Source organism: Terrapene carolina, unplaced genomic scaffold, assembly GCF_002925995.2.
Source record: "Terrapene carolina triunguis isolate 2854851 unplaced genomic scaffold, T_m_triunguis-2.0 Scaffold85, whole genome shotgun sequence".
NCBI classification, from domain to species: domain Eukaryota; kingdom Metazoa; phylum Chordata; order Testudines; family Emydidae; genus Terrapene; species Terrapene triunguis.
This window is the reverse complement of record NW_020664436.1, coordinates 10,143,958-10,164,516: the sequence shown is the minus strand read 5'-3', so window position 1 is coordinate 10,164,516 and position 20,559 is coordinate 10,143,958. Positions and strand designations below refer to the sequence as shown.

General features: G+C 43.1%; 1 protein-coding gene across 1 annotated transcript in view; it reads left to right on the top strand.

The window, feature by feature from the left end:
• The window catches only part of LOC112113448 (maestro heat-like repeat-containing protein family member 7), a 39,382-nt gene extending 21,233 nt beyond the window's left edge, over window positions 1-18,149 (top strand). Inside the window, exons 10-21 of the mRNA XM_029911025.1 lie at window positions 1,135-1,289; window positions 2,139-2,289; window positions 2,882-3,075; window positions 3,527-3,664; window positions 3,786-3,903; window positions 4,393-4,533; window positions 5,393-5,569; window positions 7,752-7,910; window positions 8,182-8,304; window positions 11,258-11,360; window positions 12,511-12,576; window positions 17,827-18,149. Of these exons, the coding sequence (XP_029766885.1) occupies window positions 1,135-1,289; window positions 2,139-2,289; window positions 2,882-3,075; window positions 3,527-3,664; window positions 3,786-3,903; window positions 4,393-4,533; window positions 5,393-5,569; window positions 7,752-7,910; window positions 8,182-8,304; window positions 11,258-11,360; window positions 12,511-12,576; window positions 17,827-18,149 (1,848 nt within the window). The remainder of the gene's footprint in view (window positions 1-1,134; window positions 1,290-2,138; window positions 2,290-2,881; window positions 3,076-3,526; window positions 3,665-3,785; window positions 3,904-4,392; window positions 4,534-5,392; window positions 5,570-7,751; window positions 7,911-8,181; window positions 8,305-11,257; window positions 11,361-12,510; window positions 12,577-17,826) is intronic.
• The last annotated feature ends 2,410 nt before the right edge of the window (window positions 18,150-20,559 follow it).

Below are 20,559 nucleotides of genomic sequence, written 5' to 3'. Positions count from 1 at the left end.
GGCGAACCGCGGCCAGTGGGAGCCATGATCTGCTGAACCTGCGGACGCGGCAGGTAAACAAACCGGCCCGGCTCGCCAGGGGCTTTCTCTGAACAAGCGGCAGTCCTAGTTTGAGAACCACTGCCATAGAGGAGAGAAGAGAGGCACTTTCATTGTCATTCACTTGTGAAAAGGGGTTCTAAACAGGGTTTGCAGTAGTTATACTATATACATTAAATGGAAATGTAGGGTTATAGTTAAGGTGATTTGTGAATCCTTAACTTGTTCAATTCCATGACTTTCAAAAGATTTTTTTTCATGAACCACAACCTTCTAATGAGATTCTTATGGTCTATGGCATATGTGTGTGTAAGTGAAAGGAAATATTATCATTCTTTATTCCAATTCTTGCAGCTTTAATTGTAATGGGGATGTCCGTAGGCTGTGGGGAGGTGCAGCTTCCTATGGAATGAGAGTTAGTTCAAGATACAAAATGTTATAGAGGAGTCATATTGTCCTCTCTCCCAACAAGACTTTAGATTTCCGCCACTGATTGTTGTTTTGTCTTAATCTGAAATAAGCCATGTAACAGAAATATGTTTGCTATTTTGGGGAGGGTGTGTGTGTGTGTGTGTGTGTGTGTGTGTGTGTGTGTGCGCGCGCGCGTGTGTGTATGTATATGTGTGTATGTGTATATGTGTCTGTATATACACACATATATGTATATGTGTGTGTGTGTGTGTGTGTGTGTGTATATATGTATCTGTATATACACATACATATATATGTGTGTGTGTGTGTATGTGTATATATATAAAATTATTTGTATAAAAGACATAAGTGTGGGTGGGTGGGTAGGTAGAAAAATTCCAACTGTAACTCTGCCTGCCCAAAAAAGGATTTTGTCTGGGAATATATTTACCTATCTGGTGTTTCTCTGGGAGTCCCCTGCACTCCAGAAATTGACTTGTTTTGTTCTTTAGGAAGGTGTCTTCTCTGGAGAGGGGAACTCATCCTACTGCTGAGTGATCATCACTGTGGCACTGAGATTTAAACTCACCAGGAGGGGGAAATAGAACAAGATCCCCCATTCCAAACATACAAACACATACACCCAAGTATAGGAAAAAACCTTTAACTGTGTTTTTCTTGCAGGTAGACGACACTCTGACTGGCATTTACAAGCGCCTCAGCCTCATCCATGAACCCATCACGAGGCAGGAAATGTTGAGGGCAGTGTGCTTCTTGGCTGGAAACAACACCAAGAAAGTGGTGCCGATCCTGTTGGACCACAATCTCCCATGGGACAGGTAGAAAGCTTGCCAGTGCTCTTCCTGCCTTGGCTCTCCAAATGTATGTTCCTTCTTTCTCTTTGTCTCAGCATTTTACACACTCAGATTTCATGTTACTCTCCTCATTGCACTGGGTTGTGATTAGAGCTAGTTGAAAAATAGGATATAATTTTCACAAAAAAATTCATCTTCTATTTGGCAAAAGTTGAAATTTTAATAACAAATTCAGTCCATTTTTAAAAAGTTTTTGACCTGCTCTAGTTGTGATTAATTATTTGATGTGTTATAATCTATACTGTGTGATAGCTGACTGTATGGAAACGACATGGCTGGCTTTACTGGAAACCGTGAGACAGCCTACTTTTCTGGTGTAATAACACACAGCTGTGGCAAATGGAACCAGTGTCATGTCCATATGATTGGTGGGGAATCCCTTCTTCCTTCTTTTTTCCTTTCCCAGAACACATTGTTTCTTACTTCTCTGCTCTCTGACCCAGGGCATGATTCCACTCAAGACATCACCAATATATTTGGATAGGGAGACGAGTTATAGCAGTATAGGTCTGATCCATGTAGAAGATCCATTCATGAGGGATGCATCGTATCTAGTGGTCTGAGCACAGAGCTAAGCATGAGACCCCCGGGTTCTTTACCCAGCTGTCAGTGTCTCATTGTTTGACCATGAGCAAATCACTTTACAGCGCTGAGACTCGGTTTCTTCATCTGTAAAATGCAGATAATTATACTTACTTACAGTACTGCACATAGGTGTTGTGAGGCTCGTTTCACTACAGCCCTCTGAGATCTTTGAATGGAAGTTGTTATAGAAGTACAAAGTATTATTTTATTGGGCCTCTAAATTCGTAGCAACACAACTGAGCTATGGAGGTTCCTGGGCACCAGAAGAGAAACCACCCTCAATGTTCTTCAGTTGCTGATAACAATCCTGGAGGAGAAACCAGTCCAAAAAGTCAATAGCAGTATCTCTGATGATGAGACCTCCCTCCAGCCTGTTGCTGTGAGTACCCTAGCATTTCATAGGCTGTTTTTTGGACAGCAAAAGGTATAACTGGAAAAGCAAAGCCTTTAGGGATGCTTTCTTTTTTAGTAGTATATAAGGGGGACACTCTGCCGTCCCATCAGGGCCTGGAAAATTCCTCATTTGATCACAGATTTATACTGGCCCTCCCTTTCCTTAAAGCCTTGAGATGAGCCTTGTGTCTGAGCATCTTGGGGAGTCAATTTAATACCCTTTGCATTTCTTTCTAAGGGTATGTCTATACTACCCACCGGATCGGCGGGCAGCGATTGATCCAGTGGGGGTTGATTTATCGCGTCTAGTCTAGACACGATAAATCGACCCCTGAGCGCTCTCCCGTCGACTCCAGTACTCCACTGGTGTGAGAGGCACAGGCGGAGTCATCGGGGGAGCGGCAGCAGTCGACTCACTGCAGTGAAGACACCACGGGGAGTAGATCTAAATACGTCGACTTCAGCTAAATTATTCACGTAGCTGAAGTTGCGTATCTTAGATCGATTCCCCCCCCCCCCCCCAGTGTAGACCAGGCCTAAGAAAGAAGAGTAACAGAATCTTCTTTTATCCTCTTCAGGTAACGTGTGCACTGTGCGAGATGCTCTCTGTCCCTGACTGCAGAGATGCAGTGCAGGAACTTTACCCCCGCCTCTTGTTGGCAGTGCTTAGTCATGTCCAGCGAGTCATTGAGCAGAACCCATTAGAGAACATGGTGGTCTATAGGAAAGAGTGTGGCCAGGGGCACAGGCCCAAGGCATTCGATCCTTCCAGGTAATTACTGAAAAGTCAAGGTTCTTATTAGTCTGGTTGTAACTCCTATAGTATTTCTGTTTTGATGAGTGTGTGTGGTTTATCTCACTGTGTGTTACATTTCCATGCAGTCAGCAGGGCTCTCTTACTTACAAAGAATGGACAAAATGGATAGTCTCTGTATCATGCAGACAGAAACTAAGGGCAATATCTGAGCAGAAATGAGAAGAAATGGCTCCCACAGTCCTTCTCCCATTACTTCAATATTCACACTTAGATTAAATAATCACTCAGCTCCCCTTGCCCACTTCTAGTCTCTCCACTCTCTTGTTAATATTACACAGGGTGCTGAGGATTCAGGTTATGTTATGTTATAATACAGTATCGGTGTCTTGGGGTTTCTATAGACTTACGTAGCTACTAGGAGTGGCACTGACGTCACTCAGTAACACTGGAATTGTTTTGAATCTAGCTGTGCTCTGGAGGCTGTGAAGACCCTGCTCTCAGGCGCTGGTTACTTCGAGGTGTTAGACTATGTGGAGGAACACAGAGGGTGGGACCTGCTCTCCAGCCCCAGTGAATACTATTGTGGAATAATGGAGATCACAAGGTAAGAGACAAAAGCCACTCATTCATCAACCTGGAACCAGTTGGGGTCTTTGTTCCAGGAACTTGCTACACAATTCATTTTTCACCTGATAACACACAGGTATGTTTGTGTCCTGTTGCAGTGCCATGGTGAAGCATTTCAAGCCTCTTCATCTGCACAGGATTTTTAACAAGCTGATCCCGCTGCTCAACAGTGAGAATGAGCATGATAAAATTATGTCCAGGGCCTTCTATGCTCAGGTAAGTTTCTTTAGCTATTTGCAGAGCTGGAGTTCTAGAGAGTATCTTGCTCCAGACCTATTCCAAAAGTGAATGGGGCATATGCAGTAGAAGATTTCAACAGCAAGTCTTATTGGGATGGAGACAGATCACCTAGGAGATGGTTCTAGTTCTCTTGGACCATATTAAATGGCGCATTTTATCTGTGGTTTTCACTTTTCAGTTCTTGGGGGTCATCTCTATTAAATGACCCCTAATCTAACTCAGTGAAAACCATCACTACCACCATTTCAGTAAGGGAGATTTCCTTTCAAATCTAAACATTACTCTGATCTTGAGAACAGCTGTTTATCCCAGAGCTCAAAATGGCTGGCTTAAACCTCTGGGTGAGGTGTGAGCTTTCTCGACACAGCACAATTTATTTCTCAGGAAAAAGATGATATCCACCCAGAGAATAGAACTGGAAAGTCTGTTGTTAATTGGCTGCATCTCATTTTGTGTTGCTTGTAGCTTCTCTGGCACCGTTCTGTGGCCCAGAGTCTGGAACTCGACGTCTTGGCCCCCCTGAAAAAATGGATCCAAGAGCCAAATCCCATCATGAGGCTGCTGGGACTCAGAGGAATTAGTAATTTAGCTCTTCACCCAGGGAAGGTGAGAGATATATTATTCAATTATTAAACAAACCCCAGAAAAATACACTAGAAATGATGGTGACGCAGAACCGAATGCAGAGCAATTATGTGAGAACTAAGGCACTTGTGTTGGTGTCACTGAAACAGAGTAAAACCAAACCAAGAAGAAATAAAATTACTGGGCTTGATCATGGTTTAGGGGGTAACAATTAGATGAGCTCCAGTAGGTGACAATGCAGTCCTGGAACAAGGAAAAAATTATCCTTTTGTTGTAAAACACACATTAGATAAGGGATATAATAAACCTAGGATAAGACATTGTATAGTAAATTGTTCTGTCACTGGTAATTTTTAGAGTTGATAGCATAATGAAAAGCCATGTTTATTAATTTTTTAGTGAATAAACCACTCTACCCTGATTAACTGGCATTCATAGTGTCAGACAATTGGTAATTTGTGAATATTACGATGACTACCAGTATGGAAATATTCATAAATTCTTAAAGTGTCACAAACTTGTAATGGAAGTTTGTTTTTCAAGACTGGACAGTCACCTTTTGTTGTTCTCCTGTTAAATAGCTTCAGTCATCAATCAGGGAGCAGAAACAGTACTTTGTGACCAATCACAAATCCAGAGTTATGGATAACTGGAGCAGACAGCTGGCAAACTGTGGATAAGCCACTCGTAGTCTGAAAATTATTTGTTCAGACAATCCAGGGAATACTTGTAAATGTAACAAATGCATCTTCCAAAATGAGAAATAGTTTACAAATTACTAATTAATCCCCCCCAAAGACTAAATTAATTGCATTTTTAGTTTGACTAATCCTATTCTACCAGTTCTCGTAGCTTTTAATAGGCTGCTGCTTCTTTGCAGGCGACACATCTCAGAAACCACCTTCCAGTCCTCCGGGAGTTCCTAAAAGAGAAAGAGGAGAGGATTGCAGAGCAGGCTGTGAAAGCCCTAAGAAATATCATTTACTACATGGAAGGGGAAGAGGTCAAGGTTGCATTCTGCCATATCGTCCGGCCTCTTTGGCAGCTAATTACTGATGTAAGGCAATACCATGAATGACTCTGCATGTGTGCACAATATTATACAAAGGAGTGTAGTAGTTACAGAGAATACAGTGAATGGAGTGACTGAAGCCAAAGAGCCTCCAATACTTGTTTGCTTGTTTAGTTTGCTTTGAGTATATGGGCCTGTGCTGTTCATGCCTTTCAAGTCATATGATGAGCACTTTCACAAAGCATGATTGATGAAGAGTCAGAAATTCTTTAGAATACAAATAATCAACAAGCAAGGCACAGCAGACAGTGCAGTAATGCTGAGAATCCTACAGACACGGCATAGAAAAGGCCTATTAAGTCATTTCTGTATCTGAGGGAGCAAATGGAGCTTTGTTCCTTCAGGGCTTTCTCTAGTCTAATTTTAAATAATTAAAGCAAACAGATTTCCACCATTTCCCTTGGGAAACCTCTACAGTCCAAAAGGCCCTCAGTGATAGGATATGTTTCCAGTTGGACCAGCCTACATTGTCCTTTCATCCCATTACCCCTAGTTATATCTGTTTGCAGGGCCATAAATAGAGCCCAGCAACCCAGGTAATATGTATTGAGCAGGCCACAGAATTCTACCATCACCTCACTGATCTAGCAGAACTTCAGTTAGACAGAGTGTTGTGGACTGAATAAAAGATCTTGTTACTAATTGGTCTTGCTTGCTTTTGTTCCTCTCTTTTCATTTTCCATTCATTCACAGCAATTTTTTCTTTCTTTATGTATATTTTGGTGTATCTTTTTGCAAGTTAATTTTTCGATAATGGTTAATAATCCCTTCTTTTCCTCCATCCTCCGATTCCCCCTTCCTTTTAGTATTTTGGTGTTCTCTCCCTCCTTCACCCATATTCTTTTTTAATCTTTTTCCTTTCATGCCTTCCTCATCCCTTACCTTTCTTTCCTCATCTTCCCTCGTTGTACATACTCTTTCCTTTCTTTCTTCTTGTCGCTAATCTCTCCATTCTTCTCTTTTAATCTATTCCCTTCTCTTTCCTTCCCCTTCTTTAATTTTCTTACCTCCCCTCCTACACACATACACATTCTACCCACTCCTCTCTGCATCTAGCTCTTGCCAGTCAGTCAAACTGCATTCCTCAGCCATAGTTCACTCACTGTTTTCTACATGGACCTGGCATGTGCAAGGCGCGGGTTGGGCAGAAAGGGGGAGAAAGAGGATTCAGCTACTGGCACCCTCTCAGATCTTGAGGACCATGGAGCCATATTGGTGGGAGTTCCTCCCCAGGTTCAGTCTGAGGAATCATGGTTTTTTCACTGCCCTCCCCCAGATAGGAGAGAAGACGAAAGTGAGAAGGGAATCAAAGATCACCATCCCCTCCTCTTCACCTGTCCCTACCCCCTCACTGCTTAGCACGCCTTCTTTAGACACAACTTCGTGTCTCACTAGGATGGACTATTTTAGGTAAACTACTGCAGCCTGGCCAGAGAGCGGCACTCATTTAAAATGCATAATTTGTTCCCTTCTTGACTGCATCTTGGTCAGGACAAGGTCCCCAGCACTGCCCCACAGACCTGTACATTGAAAAATTCACTAGGAAGCAAGCAGTGGATTGCCAAGGGTGGAGCACTGTGCTGGGGAATCTAGTTGCTTTTGTCCCTACTCTGTCCCTTTTACAGTCTGTACTTCTGTGTTTCATTTCAGCCATTTTATAATTGCAGTCAAAGAGATTGAGAGTTTGCATGTGAATTCTAGTGCTAGTGATAAGTATCTGGGTGACAACACGGGATACTGATGTCCTCTATCCACAGAAAAGGGGTAGCACAAACAACGGCCCTGCAAGCAGCTCCATGCTGCCCTGCTGATGTGCCTCAGTCCTGACTTGGAAGGACTGTGAGGGGAGTCCAGTCTGCATGGTCTGTTCATTCCTTGGTGCTTTCTCATAGACTGCCAGCAGTGATAAGGACCTCAGGAAACTCAATCAAATCACCAAACAGCCATTGGACCGAATCCACCACATTAAGACAATTCATATGCTGTGGTAGTGCTGACTGACATGTAGATTATGCTGCTTTGCACCTTGTCTCTCTATACATCTAAAGATTGTGCTAATTGGCAGTGTTGATGATGTCGCTTATGTTATGTGGAGATAATTGCAGTAGTTGATTGCAGGAGTCTTTCACCCTGAGAGGTTTCCCCATCTCTCTTTTGTCATTCACAGGAGAGAGAAAAAGTGCGCATTTCTGCCATCATTGCCTTTGGCAAAATGCTGAAATGTGTGAACAAATATAAACCTGGACCTGTCATCCATAATGAAATCTACCATGCTCTGGTGCCTCTGATGCTCGTCATGCAGGGGAATAATCATGAGATACTAAAGGTGAGTCAGAGCTAAGGAACCTGAATTTTCAGGATCTCCAGCCATGTGGAAGTTCCTCTCTACATCCATGTTCCAGTAGAGAATCTTATCCTCAACCATCCTTAATCTTACCCTGTGACGAGAGGCAAGAGACACCTGACCTCTCCCTTCACTTCCCATGTCCCAGGAGTCTTTGACCTTATTCTTCATTCTAGTTGTATTTTCTCACCAATCATCAGCTTTCAATTCTTGTAATCTCAGGAACTCCTCCATGTCTTTCTTTATCTTGCAGGCATGTGGAGACACCTTGGCAGAGTGTGCACAGGTAATGGGATGGAACCAGCCCAGGAACTTGTTCAGACAAATGACACTGAGTGACCATCTTCAGGTCTTGCAAGAGATGTGCAAATTTCTGGTAAGTGAACTCTGGGTTTTCAATGGGGTTGGGAACAGGAGATGCAAGCTAGTGCTTCCCCTAATTCTGAGTTTGGAGAAGCATAAGAGGCAATATAATGTGTCCTCTTCGGTGTATTAAGCTCACTAAGAAGACACTAGAATCTGTCTTTCATCACCACAGATGCCCCACCCCATGTTCCCATTTTATTTCCTTTCTACACAACTAATGCTGCTACATGGAGGCTTCTTCATTCCACACAGCAGCAAGAGCAGTTTCCTATGAAGGAAAAAGCTCAGCTTGTTGAATAATTAATTATTGACAGTAGCATTTTATAAAAATACCAACAAAACCTGTCACATAAGAATGGCCATACTAGGTTAGGTTAGACCAATGGTCCATTTATCCCGGTATCCTGTATTCCAACAGTGGTTGTGCCAGATGCTTCAGAGGGAATAAACAGAACAGGGCAATCATCAAGTGATCCATCCCTTGTAGTCCAGTCCCAACAGTTGGAGATTTAGGGACAGCCAGAGCATGGGGGTTGCCTCCCTTACCATCTTGGCTAATAGCCATTGGTGGGCCTCCATCCTCCATGAATGTATCTAATTCTTCTTTGAACCCAGTTATACTTTTGGCCTTCACAACATCCCCTGGCAACGAGTTCCACAGGTTGACTATGTGCTGTATGAAGAAGTACTTCCTTATGTTTGTTTTAAACCTAGTGCCTATTAATTTCATTGGGTGACCCCTGATTCTTGTGTTACATGAAGGGGTAAATAACACTTCCTTATTCACTTTCTCCACATCATTCATGATTTTATAGACCTCCATCATATAACCACCCTTAGTCATCTCTTTTCTAAACTAAACAGTCCCAGTCTTTTAAATCTTTCCTCATATGGAAGCTATTCCATGCCCCTAATCATTTTTGTTGCCCTTCTCTGTACCTTTTCCAATTGTAAGATATCATTTTTTGAGACGAAGTGACCAGAATTGCACACAGTGTTCAAGGTGTGGGCATGCCATGGATTTATATAGTGGCATTATCATATTTTCTGTCTTACTATCTATCGACCCTTTACTAATGGTTCCTAACATTCTGTTAGCTTTTTTTGACTGCCACTACATATTGAATAGGTGTTTTCAGAAAACTATCCACACTGTCTCCAAGAACTGTTTCTTGAGTGGTAAAAATCTAATTTAGACCCCATCATTTGTATGTATAGTTGGGAGAATTATGTTTTCCAACGTGCATTACTTTGCATTTATCAACATTGAATTTCATCTGCCATTTTATTGCCCAGCCATCCAGTTTTGTGAGACACCCTTTGTAACTCTTCACAAGTCAAAGTTAAGTCGAAAGCTGATTGTGTAATTCTTCAGCCAGCTTTCGACTCAACTATCTTGAGTAATTTGTATTGTTTGCAAACTTTGCCACCTTACTGTTTACCTCCTTTTCCCGATCATTTATGAATATGTTGAACAGCACAGGTCCCGGTACAGATCCTTGAGGTCCCTGCTATTTACCTCTCTCTATTCTGAAAACTGACCATTTATTCCTACTGTTTCTTTCTTATCTTTTAACCAGTTACTGTTTCATGAGAGGACCTTCCCTCTTATTCCATGACTGCCTACTTAATGTAAGGGCCCTTGGTGTGGGACCTTGTCAAAGGCTTTCTGAAAGTCCATGTACACCAGGGGTTCTCAAACTGGGGGTCAGGACCCCTCAGGGGGTTGCGAGCTGTCAGCCTCCACCCCACTTTGCCTCCAGCATTTATAATGGTGTTAAATATATTTAAAAGTATTTTTCATTTATAAGGGGGGTCGCACTCAGAGGTTTGATATGTGAAAGGGGTCACCAGTACAAAAGTTTGAGAACGACTGATGTACACTATATCCACTGGATCATTCTTGTCCACATGCTTGTTGACACCCTCAAAAAATTCTAATAGAGCGGTAAGACATGATTTCCCTTTACAAAAGCTATGTTGACTCTTCCGCAACATTCTGTGTTTATCTATGTGTCTGATAATTCTGTTCTTTGCTATAGTTTCAACCAGTTTGCCTGGTACTGAAGTTAGCCTTACTGCATGTAATTGCCAGGATTGCTGCTGGAGCCTTTTTCAAAAATTGTCAACACATTAGCTATCATCCAGTCATCTGGTACAGAGGCTGATTTCAGTGATTAGATTACATACCACAGTTAGTAGTTCTGCAATTTTATATTTGAGTTCCTTCAGAACTCTTGCGTGAATGCCATCTGATCCTGGTGACTTATTACTGTTTAATTTATCAATTTGTTCTAAAACCACCTCTACTGACACCTCAATCTGAGACTGTTCCTCAGGTTTGTCATCTAAAAAGAATGTCTCAGGTGTGAGAATCTCCCCCTCATGCTCTGCAGTGAAGACTGATGCAAAGAATTTATTTAGCTTCTCCGCAACTGATTTGTCTTCCTTGACTGCTCCTTTAGTACTTCTATTGTCCAGTGGCCCCACTGATTGTTTGGCAGACTTTCTGCTTCTGATGTACTTTTAAAAAATTATCTGTTAGTTTTTGTGTCTTTGCTAATTGCTCTTCAAATTCTTTTTTGGCCTGCCCAATCATACTTTAACTCTTGCCAGAGCTTATGCTCCTTTCTATTTACCTCACTAACATTTGACTTCTAGTTTTAAAAGGATGTCTCTTTGACTCTAAATGCTTCTTTTACTGTAGGGACATTCCTAGCCTCAGTGCCTACTGGTCAGTACCAGATTTCATACTATCAAGGTCAGGATGTCAGAGCCTTGAAAGCATCATTAAAATAGTCCCTCAATCATAGGTGGTTAATGGATCCTCTCTGCACTTGAATCCAAGCTGTGTGAAGGTGTCCTTTGACCCAGGGACAGTGGTGAGCTCCGTGCTCTCCCACATGACTGGCCCAAGTGGGAAGGAGAGTCTTTACTATGGTGTATCTCTTCTTGTTTTCTAGGTGAGGAAATGCAGGAGAATGGTGGGGGACTTCTTACTTAAGAGCATAGCCTACCTAAAGAACCCTCAGCCCCTTTTACGAGAGGCAGCAGCCAGGTTTATAGGTAAACACAATGGCTCAAACCCATTTTTTTCATCATTCTGCTCTGTTACCTCTAGCTGTGAGAACTGCATCCTTGGCTCCTAAGTTACTGACCTGAATCAGACCCCAGGGGTTTGTACAACAAATGGGGCAATTGATGTCCTAACCACCTAGTCCTCTGCATCTAGGAGACTCCCTCTCTCCTGTTACCCCAGAGAATCTCTCTATTTTCTTCCTTCTAGAACAGTGGTTCTCAACCCGTTTATCATTGTGGGCTGCAAGTTGAGAACCACAACGCCCCTACCCTAAAACCGCCCACAGTCCCCTATGCCCACTTCCTCCACCCAGAGCGGGGCCAGGAGTGGAGCCCTGGGTGCAGGCCAGGCAGCTGGACCCCAAATCCTGCCATGGGGGGCTGGGCAGCAGCGGGGACCTGGACCCTGTGCCGCAGGCCAGGTAGCAGCAGGGAGCCGGAGCTGGACCCCATGCCGCAGCGGGGAGCCAGGCAGCAGCTGGAACCCCCAGCACCGGCCAGGATCAGAGCGCCTGGAGGGGCCGGCAGCCAGGACCCGAGAAGGGGGTCAGGAGCGGAGTCCCACCTAAAACCTGGGGCAAACCCCTAGTTCCCAGAGGCCCCCCCCCCCCGCAAAAAAACCCCCTACCTACAGACCCACTCTCCCACCCCCTACCCCACTGCGGCACTTACCAGTCCCCTGCTGGCAGGAGCGCTGGTGTAGGCTGCGAGAGGCTGTCTTCTCCTCAGCCAGCCCTGCTCCTTGCCAGACCAGAGTGGCAAATTTGGAATTTTTTTTTTTAGCACACAGCTGGGCCGCAGCTGTGTGCTAATTGGGCCATGCATTGAGAACTGCTGTTCTAGAGGAATTGCCCTACCTTTGCTGTTCTTCAGCTGGTCCCATGGGAATTTCTGTAGAGATCAGATCCTCAGATGTTGTAAATGGGTGCAGCTCCACTGAAATCATTTTACACTCTCTGAGGGCCTGGCCTCTAGTCTCCTTTAGAATTTGGTCTCTTGGGAACTTCTTAGAAAACTTGGGACTTGGAGGATTTGTCAGATTTCCCAAGAGAGCATCTTCCTACCTCCTTCATTTGGGAGGAGTGAAACTTTAGAAGTTAGGTAAAGTACCTGATTTTTGTTTGTATTGCATATCCAGAGTTCACAGTAAAGAATTTGAACTTAATTCAAGTCGACAGAGATGATGTGATGCTACTGCTCAATGGTAAGGAATTGCTTGTGATCCAGGTTCTTTTGCAATCTATAATGCGCCTTCATTTATGTTATCAGATGGCCTCTGCCTCCCCCCACCCACCTGTCCTCTGGGCAGTAATTCAGGAGGAGTTTATAGAAATGGAGACAGTACCGATTACATTTTAAAATAATAATTAAGGCTATAAACAGAGAGAGTGCCATTATAGATACTTGTTACACCTCTTCTCATTTATTACTACAGGAGGGCAAACTACAATATTTGTAATGAATAATTTATTCAGTAAATGTTGCCCTTTAGTTTGCTTGCAAATTATTTGTGAGCAGACTTCAATTTTCTACAGATTTTGTTCATTATTCCAAAAATGCAAACAGTACTGTTCATACAAACCTCATTCAGCCTATGAGTTGTCATTGATCTGCTCTGCCTGTTTTATTTATTTATTTACTATTCATTATTTGCTATTTTTGAGGTAAGTGGTTGCTCACACAAATCACATGCTGTTTCTTCTTCCTGAATGGAAGAATGAAACTTCTGTAAACAGGAGTGGAAAATCAAAGGTTTCCAGTTGTTCATGCAAACACCTGTGGTGTGGACCTTCCTATGGTTGCTTATTTTCACAAATATTTGTGAGTCTTTTGCTTTGTGAGAAAAAAGATCATCCCTGGTTTACCGAAAATAAAAAGGGTCCCAAATCAATCATTTTTTTAATGAACAGATGGTTGTGAATATTCTTTTAGCATTTTCTCAGCTCAGCTCATAACCTTCTGAAAAAAATCTCAAGAAGACTTTCCATGTTTAGTCTCAACCCATAGGTGAATTTCTGAAAATGCTGAGGAAAATCCCTTTTGCTACTTTTGAATGAAAAGAAAGTTAAGTGTTTATCCATCAATAATGAATAACAGCTAAATTTTAAATCTTTGCACAGCTAGTTTTGCATGATGAGTTAAAGTAAGTTTGGGGGGAAATAATTAAGTTTTGGGGGAAATAATTAAAGTAAAAAGTGAAAAATAGCATCAGAGCATGCTCAGTGGGCATGTGCTAAGATTTTAATGGAAACTAAAAAAGTATCACTGTTTATTATTTGTATTACAATAACAACCAAAAGTTCTTATAAGGATGAAGGGCTAAATTCTGTATAAACACAAAATAAAGTCCAGTCCTTGCACTGAAGAGCTTATAGTCTTAGAAGGACTATCCTCTACTTGTTTACATTAGAGGACTGAGGGAACTGCATGGTTTCCCTTACAATGGGGCCAGCATGGACAGGGTTTCTTGGTGGGGCGATTTGCAGGTGGGAAATTGGACATCTCTCTTTGAAAACGGGATTTCCTGTAAAACTGGTGTGAAATCAGGGATAACAAAATTATGGACATTTAAAAAAAAAAAAGTTGATCCTGGATCCTCCCATTGCTATATGTATTTCAATTGTGAGTTAAATGTATATCTTAATGTGTGCAACATGGGCATAATCATCAGAGTGTTGGGTGAAATCTTGCCCCCACTGAAGTCAATGGCAACAGAATTTCACTCCTTACCTTCCAATTCCCTGCCTTTGGGTCTGAAGTGCCTCTGCATTTCCAATGGCAAAATGTAGAGGCAGTAAGCACAGAACTGGAGGAGTTGCTAAGCAGCATGCTTCTGTCTTTTGCGCAAGCCTGTGGCAGTCATTGCGTTGCTGCTCTGTGGTGGTGTGCTCCATTGATCAGGAAGGAACGTGCTGGGGTTGGGAGGGAGCCAGGAGAAGCAGCTACTCTCCATGGCATCTTTATATGACATATCCATGCAGCATTAACTCTTCCCCTATCCTCTCCCAGAAGGAAGCTTTGTGCAAGGAGGGAAGCCATAGCTTTTGCAAAAGCCGTATTAATAGGGAAGATAAAGAAGCAGGGAAGTACCACAGAGCAGGCCAACTTCTCTGGCAGAGTCCCTGGCATCTATATAATCTAAAGGCCTTGCTTTTTGTTTGCTCTCTGAGGCCTCAATCTCCTTCCTGTCCAGGAGACCCTGCAGCAGCATGTGATGCAAGTCAGACTTCTTGATCTTTTCTTCTGCCTCTTTCCCTTCTGTGAAAAAGCTGGTGAGAGGGAGGGTTGGTTAGACAGGTTTAAATTCTTATGCTCCTTTAACTAATTTGTGGGATTTAATGTATTTTTCAATTAATTTAGTGTTGAAAAATGCCAAACTGACATTGATCACCCTAGAGAGTTGAAATCTTCCTATTAATCTGCAGAATAGGTACAGCATGAGTAGTGACCATGCATGTTACCCCCCGTCCACCCCATTGCCTCACCAACATGCTTCAACCTGGACTGGGACAGGAGGGACATCCTCGAGGGTTGAGACTGGACTTTGGGCTCCAGGGGCCATACTTTTTTTGTGACATCTTTGCTGCTGCTGTCTAGAAGGGTGCAGTTTGCTGTATACTTGTGTTTGAAATCTGTCCAATAAGTTACTGGACTGAGATGGCAATATTTTTATTAGAAATAATTCCTATATTTTTTTGCAATAAATCACCAGAAATGGATGGGTCTTACGCAAGAGTTCAACAAAAATATGTAATATGTCATTAGAAAGAATTTCTTCCCTGGAGGACTGAAGGATTGCCAACCTTGTACCAATTTTTTTAAATGGTGCTAAGGGAAATTAAGAATTTATTGACAACTTACTTCAGTGCCTGGAAAAAATAGATCAGAAAATGGTTACATTTATAAAGCACTTAGAGGAGTGATGTCCGGATAATCCAGGATCAGTAATGGTAGCATAGTTTCTGTCATGGTAAATGCTGCCTTTCTAAGATGAAAGAATTGTTTGAAAGAGTTGAGAAAGTAGCAGATAAACGAGGAAATAAATATGTTTAGCTTTTCAAAAGGCTTTTGATAAAGTCCCTCATAAAAGACTGTTAAGGAAACTTAGTAACCAGAGAGCGAGAAGTAAATTTTTGGCATATTAATAACTTGTTAAAAGACAGAAAGCAACACAAAAAGCATGTTGCAGTCTCTCAAGGATCAGTAATAGGACTTGTTTTCAATATCCTGGAAGATGGAATGACTAGTGAGGTGGTGAAATTTGCTGATGACTCAGTCATTTAGATTAATCAAGACTTGGAAGAATGAAGAGGAATTTTATAAGGCTAGAAAATTGGGCAACATAATGGGGGAGAAAATTCAGTGTAGTTAAAAGTGGGCACATTGAGAGGCTATGAATTGGTCGTAACCCCTCAGGAAGGAGACCTAGATGTCATTATGAACAGCTCAGTGAAGACTCATAAGTGCTGGGATAAATTGGACAGTAGCTTTTTAGCACTTCCTAATAAAGATAACTTTATTTATCTTGAGGTGGTGGAAAGCTAATTTATTTTCTTGGCTCTGCAGTGTACAATTGACCATATTTTGATGTTTTACCTTGGTTTATTATCTCCTTCGCTTTCATCAAAGCCAAGCAATGTCGTGTTGGGCTGGTTGCACATTTGGATGGGAAATCTCCAAGCAACAGTGTAGGTCCAGTGTGTGAGGTAGTAATTGTAATTCAGTGAGCAGCATTCTTCCTTCTGAATGAGTTCTAAACTGATGCCAGACCATGTTTCTAGGGAGCCGTGTGCTGCTGCAGGCACTACCCAAACCTGAGATCTCAATCTTTTCTGGTTATTGAAGATGCCCTTAGTAAGATTATTTGAACTTTAGTGTCCTGGCCAAATTTCAGTGGGAGCAACTACATTCTGCATATCTAAATCCCTCCTGGAGCTGCAGTAGAATAAAGGTTTTCTTCACTTTGTGTCCTGAAATGTGTGCAGCGGGTTGTGCACTTGAAGGAATCCTTGTGTATAGTTTGTATTTGAATTTTTAAGTTTATAAAGTGCTTAGGGATCCTTCAGGATGAAAGCCCATTATATCAATATAAGGTACCTAATTCTGCTCCTACTGACAGGTATAAAATAGGAGAACCTCTATTAAAGTCAATGAGCAAAATTTGGCCATCTGGCTGAGTTGCACTTGGCACAGGCCTGGAGGCAGGGCAGGGGGTGGTTTATATCACCTCTGCTGCTCCCTAATCCTTGGGCTGCTCTTGTATAGTCTCAGGGCTGTTCTAAATTGCATCCAGCTCCCCTGGGCAATGGCCCTCCTGTCATGTGCCATTTCCCTTGGTCAGCCCCATTGCTAAGGGGTGAGGATAGCACCGTGCCACTACTGGCTCTGCCTCTCTTGGGAATACCCCTTCCACTGGGGAAGTGCTCGGGAGACCAATTAAAACAGCTCTATGGCCCCTTTGCCCCAGTGGGCTGGCAAAGAGGGGCCAACGATCTAGCCCAGTAGTGTCACACTGATGTAAAACCAGTGTCACTGAGATCAAAATTAGGCCCATAATATTATTTCCCTTATGATATGGTATTACATACTTAGCTTAGGGGCATATTGAGTTTTTATTTGCTTTCCTCTGAAGCATCAAGTACCAGCCACTGCCATGATAGGATACTAGGCTAGATGGACCATTAGTCTATTGCACTACGATGCCTTTTGTATTCTTAACTCATTTCACATAGCTATCCAATAGAAAAGTCATTTACAAATTATAGATCCAGGCTGAATTCGAACCAATGATTTGAAAATGAAAGACTCTATAGACCAGTCCCAATCCTCAGCACTGCAGTCTTTATTCCTATTTAAAATAGATTCACATGAGGTTTATAAAATAAATTAGAAATGGGGAAAAAAGTGCTATTTCAGGAATGTTCCCTACAGTGCTTTGTGTAGTCATGTGGTAAACATCAGTCAAGTCATAAGGCATCCAGCCCTTTTTCCTTTGAGACTATACTACAGTTTGAAAGACTTCACTATTTGGGCTACATCTTTTGTGCTTAATGTCATCCCATTATTTCTAGTTACATCCCTTTACAATTCCTAACCCCTCTTCTGATAGAAGGAGAGTTCCCAGGTGTGAGTGTGTTCTGTGTTTGCTGAAGAGGTTCCAAATTTCCCATTTACAGAGGAGAAATGAGGACTTCACAAATTGAACTCAATGGTTCTCAATCTATGGCATCTAATGTGATGACTGAATGCTTTGGCCTGAAGGTGGTGACGGGGGGTGAGGAAGGCTAAATTCTCATCCTGGCATACAGGGCAGATTAGAAATAATATATATTCTCTGCTTCTGATGTTGGGATATGGCAGGGGGCCCAGGAAAATGGCATAAGATAATGGCGCCTAATGAAATGTCATCTCATTAATACTGTGTGCCTTGACTTGCATTTCTTCTTGGTTTCAGCTCTTGATGATCTCAAATATGACCCTATAGCCTCAGTTTGCATTGCAGCTATAGACACCATAACAAATATTGAGACAGCTTGTTTGCCTGAAGCAGAGCCTCTGTCCAGATTGAGGAGGTTTTTCTGCTCTCTGCCTGTTCAAAGAAAGATGAAGATTTTTAAAGACAGAGAAATCCCATTAAAGTTCAAGTCCAGCTCAAAGCAATTGAGAGGCAAAACCGTCCCTGAAGATACCACAACAGCAGGCCAAGAAGAAGGGGGAAAGAGCATGAAACAGAAGCTATGGAATCTCACAAGGAATATGAAAAGGAAAAGACTCTAATGTTGTGGAAATATCTTCCTCAAAGGTATTTTCTACCCTCTCACGTTCCAGTAATGATAGATTCTGTTGAATATCTTGCTGAGAGAAGTCATGTGAATTTGAATGGGAGGCTGCCGCTCCCCAGCCTACATCTGATGAGTTAGAGTTGTTGAACCCGAGACAAGAAATCCCATTGTATCTTCCCTATTCACCCTCCTGGAATGTGTTCAAGATCCCATTCTCCAGATATATCAGATACATACTTCTATCTAGTCCACTGTATTCATGTAGGCCATAGACCTCAGAGAACCCCATTCACCAAACCAAGTGAGGATGTTACTTATTTATCATGGAGGAGAGAAGGCAGGCAATATACCTGTAAGAGTATCAGTGATTTAGAATATTTGTTAATTTGTAACTCTGGAGTTTCAATATAAGGATATCCCACTAGGACACTTATGAACAGGGATAGAGGGCAAAGTTAAGGGTTTTTTGGTGTGTGGAACTTCTAGTCCAAATTTCCTAATTTTGAAATGGTTGTCCTATGATAAAGATGAGGTTATTTTCAATTATTGGATATTTGTTTACAAACAGAATTCTGTCACAGTTTCCCCCCTCTCCCCCCCCAGAACATATAGTGCCTGCCATTAAAATCTTAGCATCTGTCAATCTGGTTTTTTGCATTCACATTTTGAGATTTTATAATCTCCACTTCTTGTTTATTGCCAATAGGTGGTGATAGTGCACTCTGTGCATACAGAAGCGCAAGTTTGTCCGCTTCCTGGTCCCATGCTAGTTCCTTTTGCCCCAGTTCAGCCAGGGCTTCAGTGTTGAAAGAATCTGATTACTAACAGAAGTGGCGATTGCACACCACCATGTTGAATCTACAGGCTTCTCTGCACAGCATCCTTGCCATACTTTGTGTCTATGACCCAGAAAATATATTCCTCCTCCCTTCCTAAAAATGTAAAAGTGTTCAGTTATTCTGCAAAGGTGCATTTACCAAGATGGCTTGTGTTCCTGGTCTGGATTTTGGTCTTTTATGTGGTTCACTCTTTGGAATGAATTAAAGAATTTACACAGAAGAAAATGAAGGAAAATCAGGAAAAAATTACATTGTATTTGTTGATTGCTACTCTGGCTTGTAAGGGCGCAGACTCACCCCTGCGGCGCCTCCTGCTGGTCGTCCGGGAATTAGCTCTTCCAGCCTCCGGAGCGCCCTCTGCAGGCCGGTGATCCGCCTTACCTCACTCTGGCCCCCGTGTCCCTCCCAGGACCCAGTGCCCCGTTATCTGGGGTGCTGCCCCCTGGCAGTAACCCCACAGTTCTGGGTCTCCCCCTCCCAGGGGAGCCCCCACCCACTATCCCCACTTCACCTCAGTCTTGGCTACTGCCCGGCATCACTGCCCCGTTCACTGGGGCAGACTGCAGTGGATCAGCCACTCATCACAGGCAAAGGGGTTTGGGCCTGCTCCCTCTACCTACCCATGGGCTGCCCCTTTGCAACCCCAGTACCCAGTTGGCCTTACTCTAGGCCTGCGGGGTTTCCAGGCTGGAGCTCCCCAGCTCCTCTTGCCTTCCCCCGGCCCTGCTCCACCTTAGGTACCCAGGTAGGCTCCCTAGCAGCCAGGCCCTTCTCCCTCTAAAGGCAGAGAGAGAGTGTCTGCTTGAGTTCCTGGCTCAAGCCTTTATAGAGCCAGCTGGTCCCTGATTGGGGCGTGGCCCCAGCTGAGCCTGCCTCCCAATCAGTCCAGCCTAAGGCTCCCAACCCCAGCCCCAGCCCTCTCCAAGGGCTAGCTTTTAACCCCTTTCAGGCCAGGAGCGGGTGACCACCCCGCTACATGGCACCAAAGCAGAAATGATGGTGGCACTTCCCTTTTACACCTTCTATATTGGTAGCAAGCAGAGGGGATGTGCACGCAGCACTGCAGTAACTATTCTTGCTAACCCATGCTACTTTCCTTACCTCGCAGGTGCTACAGCTGCACATTAAAATCAGAAATTGACCGTGCTGATGGGTCTGCAAACCCTCCAGTAGCTGCTGAAAGAGTGACAAAGCAGAGTCACCCAGAGCAGCTGAACTAACTGAGGAAGGAAGAAAAGAGAACAGGAGATGGTTTCTACCTCATTTGGCAGGGGGACATGAGGAAGTGTTCAGGTCTGATGGACATGAAGGAGACAGAAGATGCAGGAGAGAGATGTAGAACAGACGCATGGGACAAGGAAAGTGACAGTCTCAAACCATTTCTTCGGAGCTCAGAGCTGGGGTGGGAGGGAGAGTGCATACAACACAAAAGGGAACTGCAAAATGAGGCCGGGGTTATTCTCTGCATGACAGAAGGTTTCCATACTGTCCTGGCATCTGCCTACCACATAGCCAGACATTATCTACCATCAGCTTTACTCTAGCAGTTACCACTTCAGTGACCTC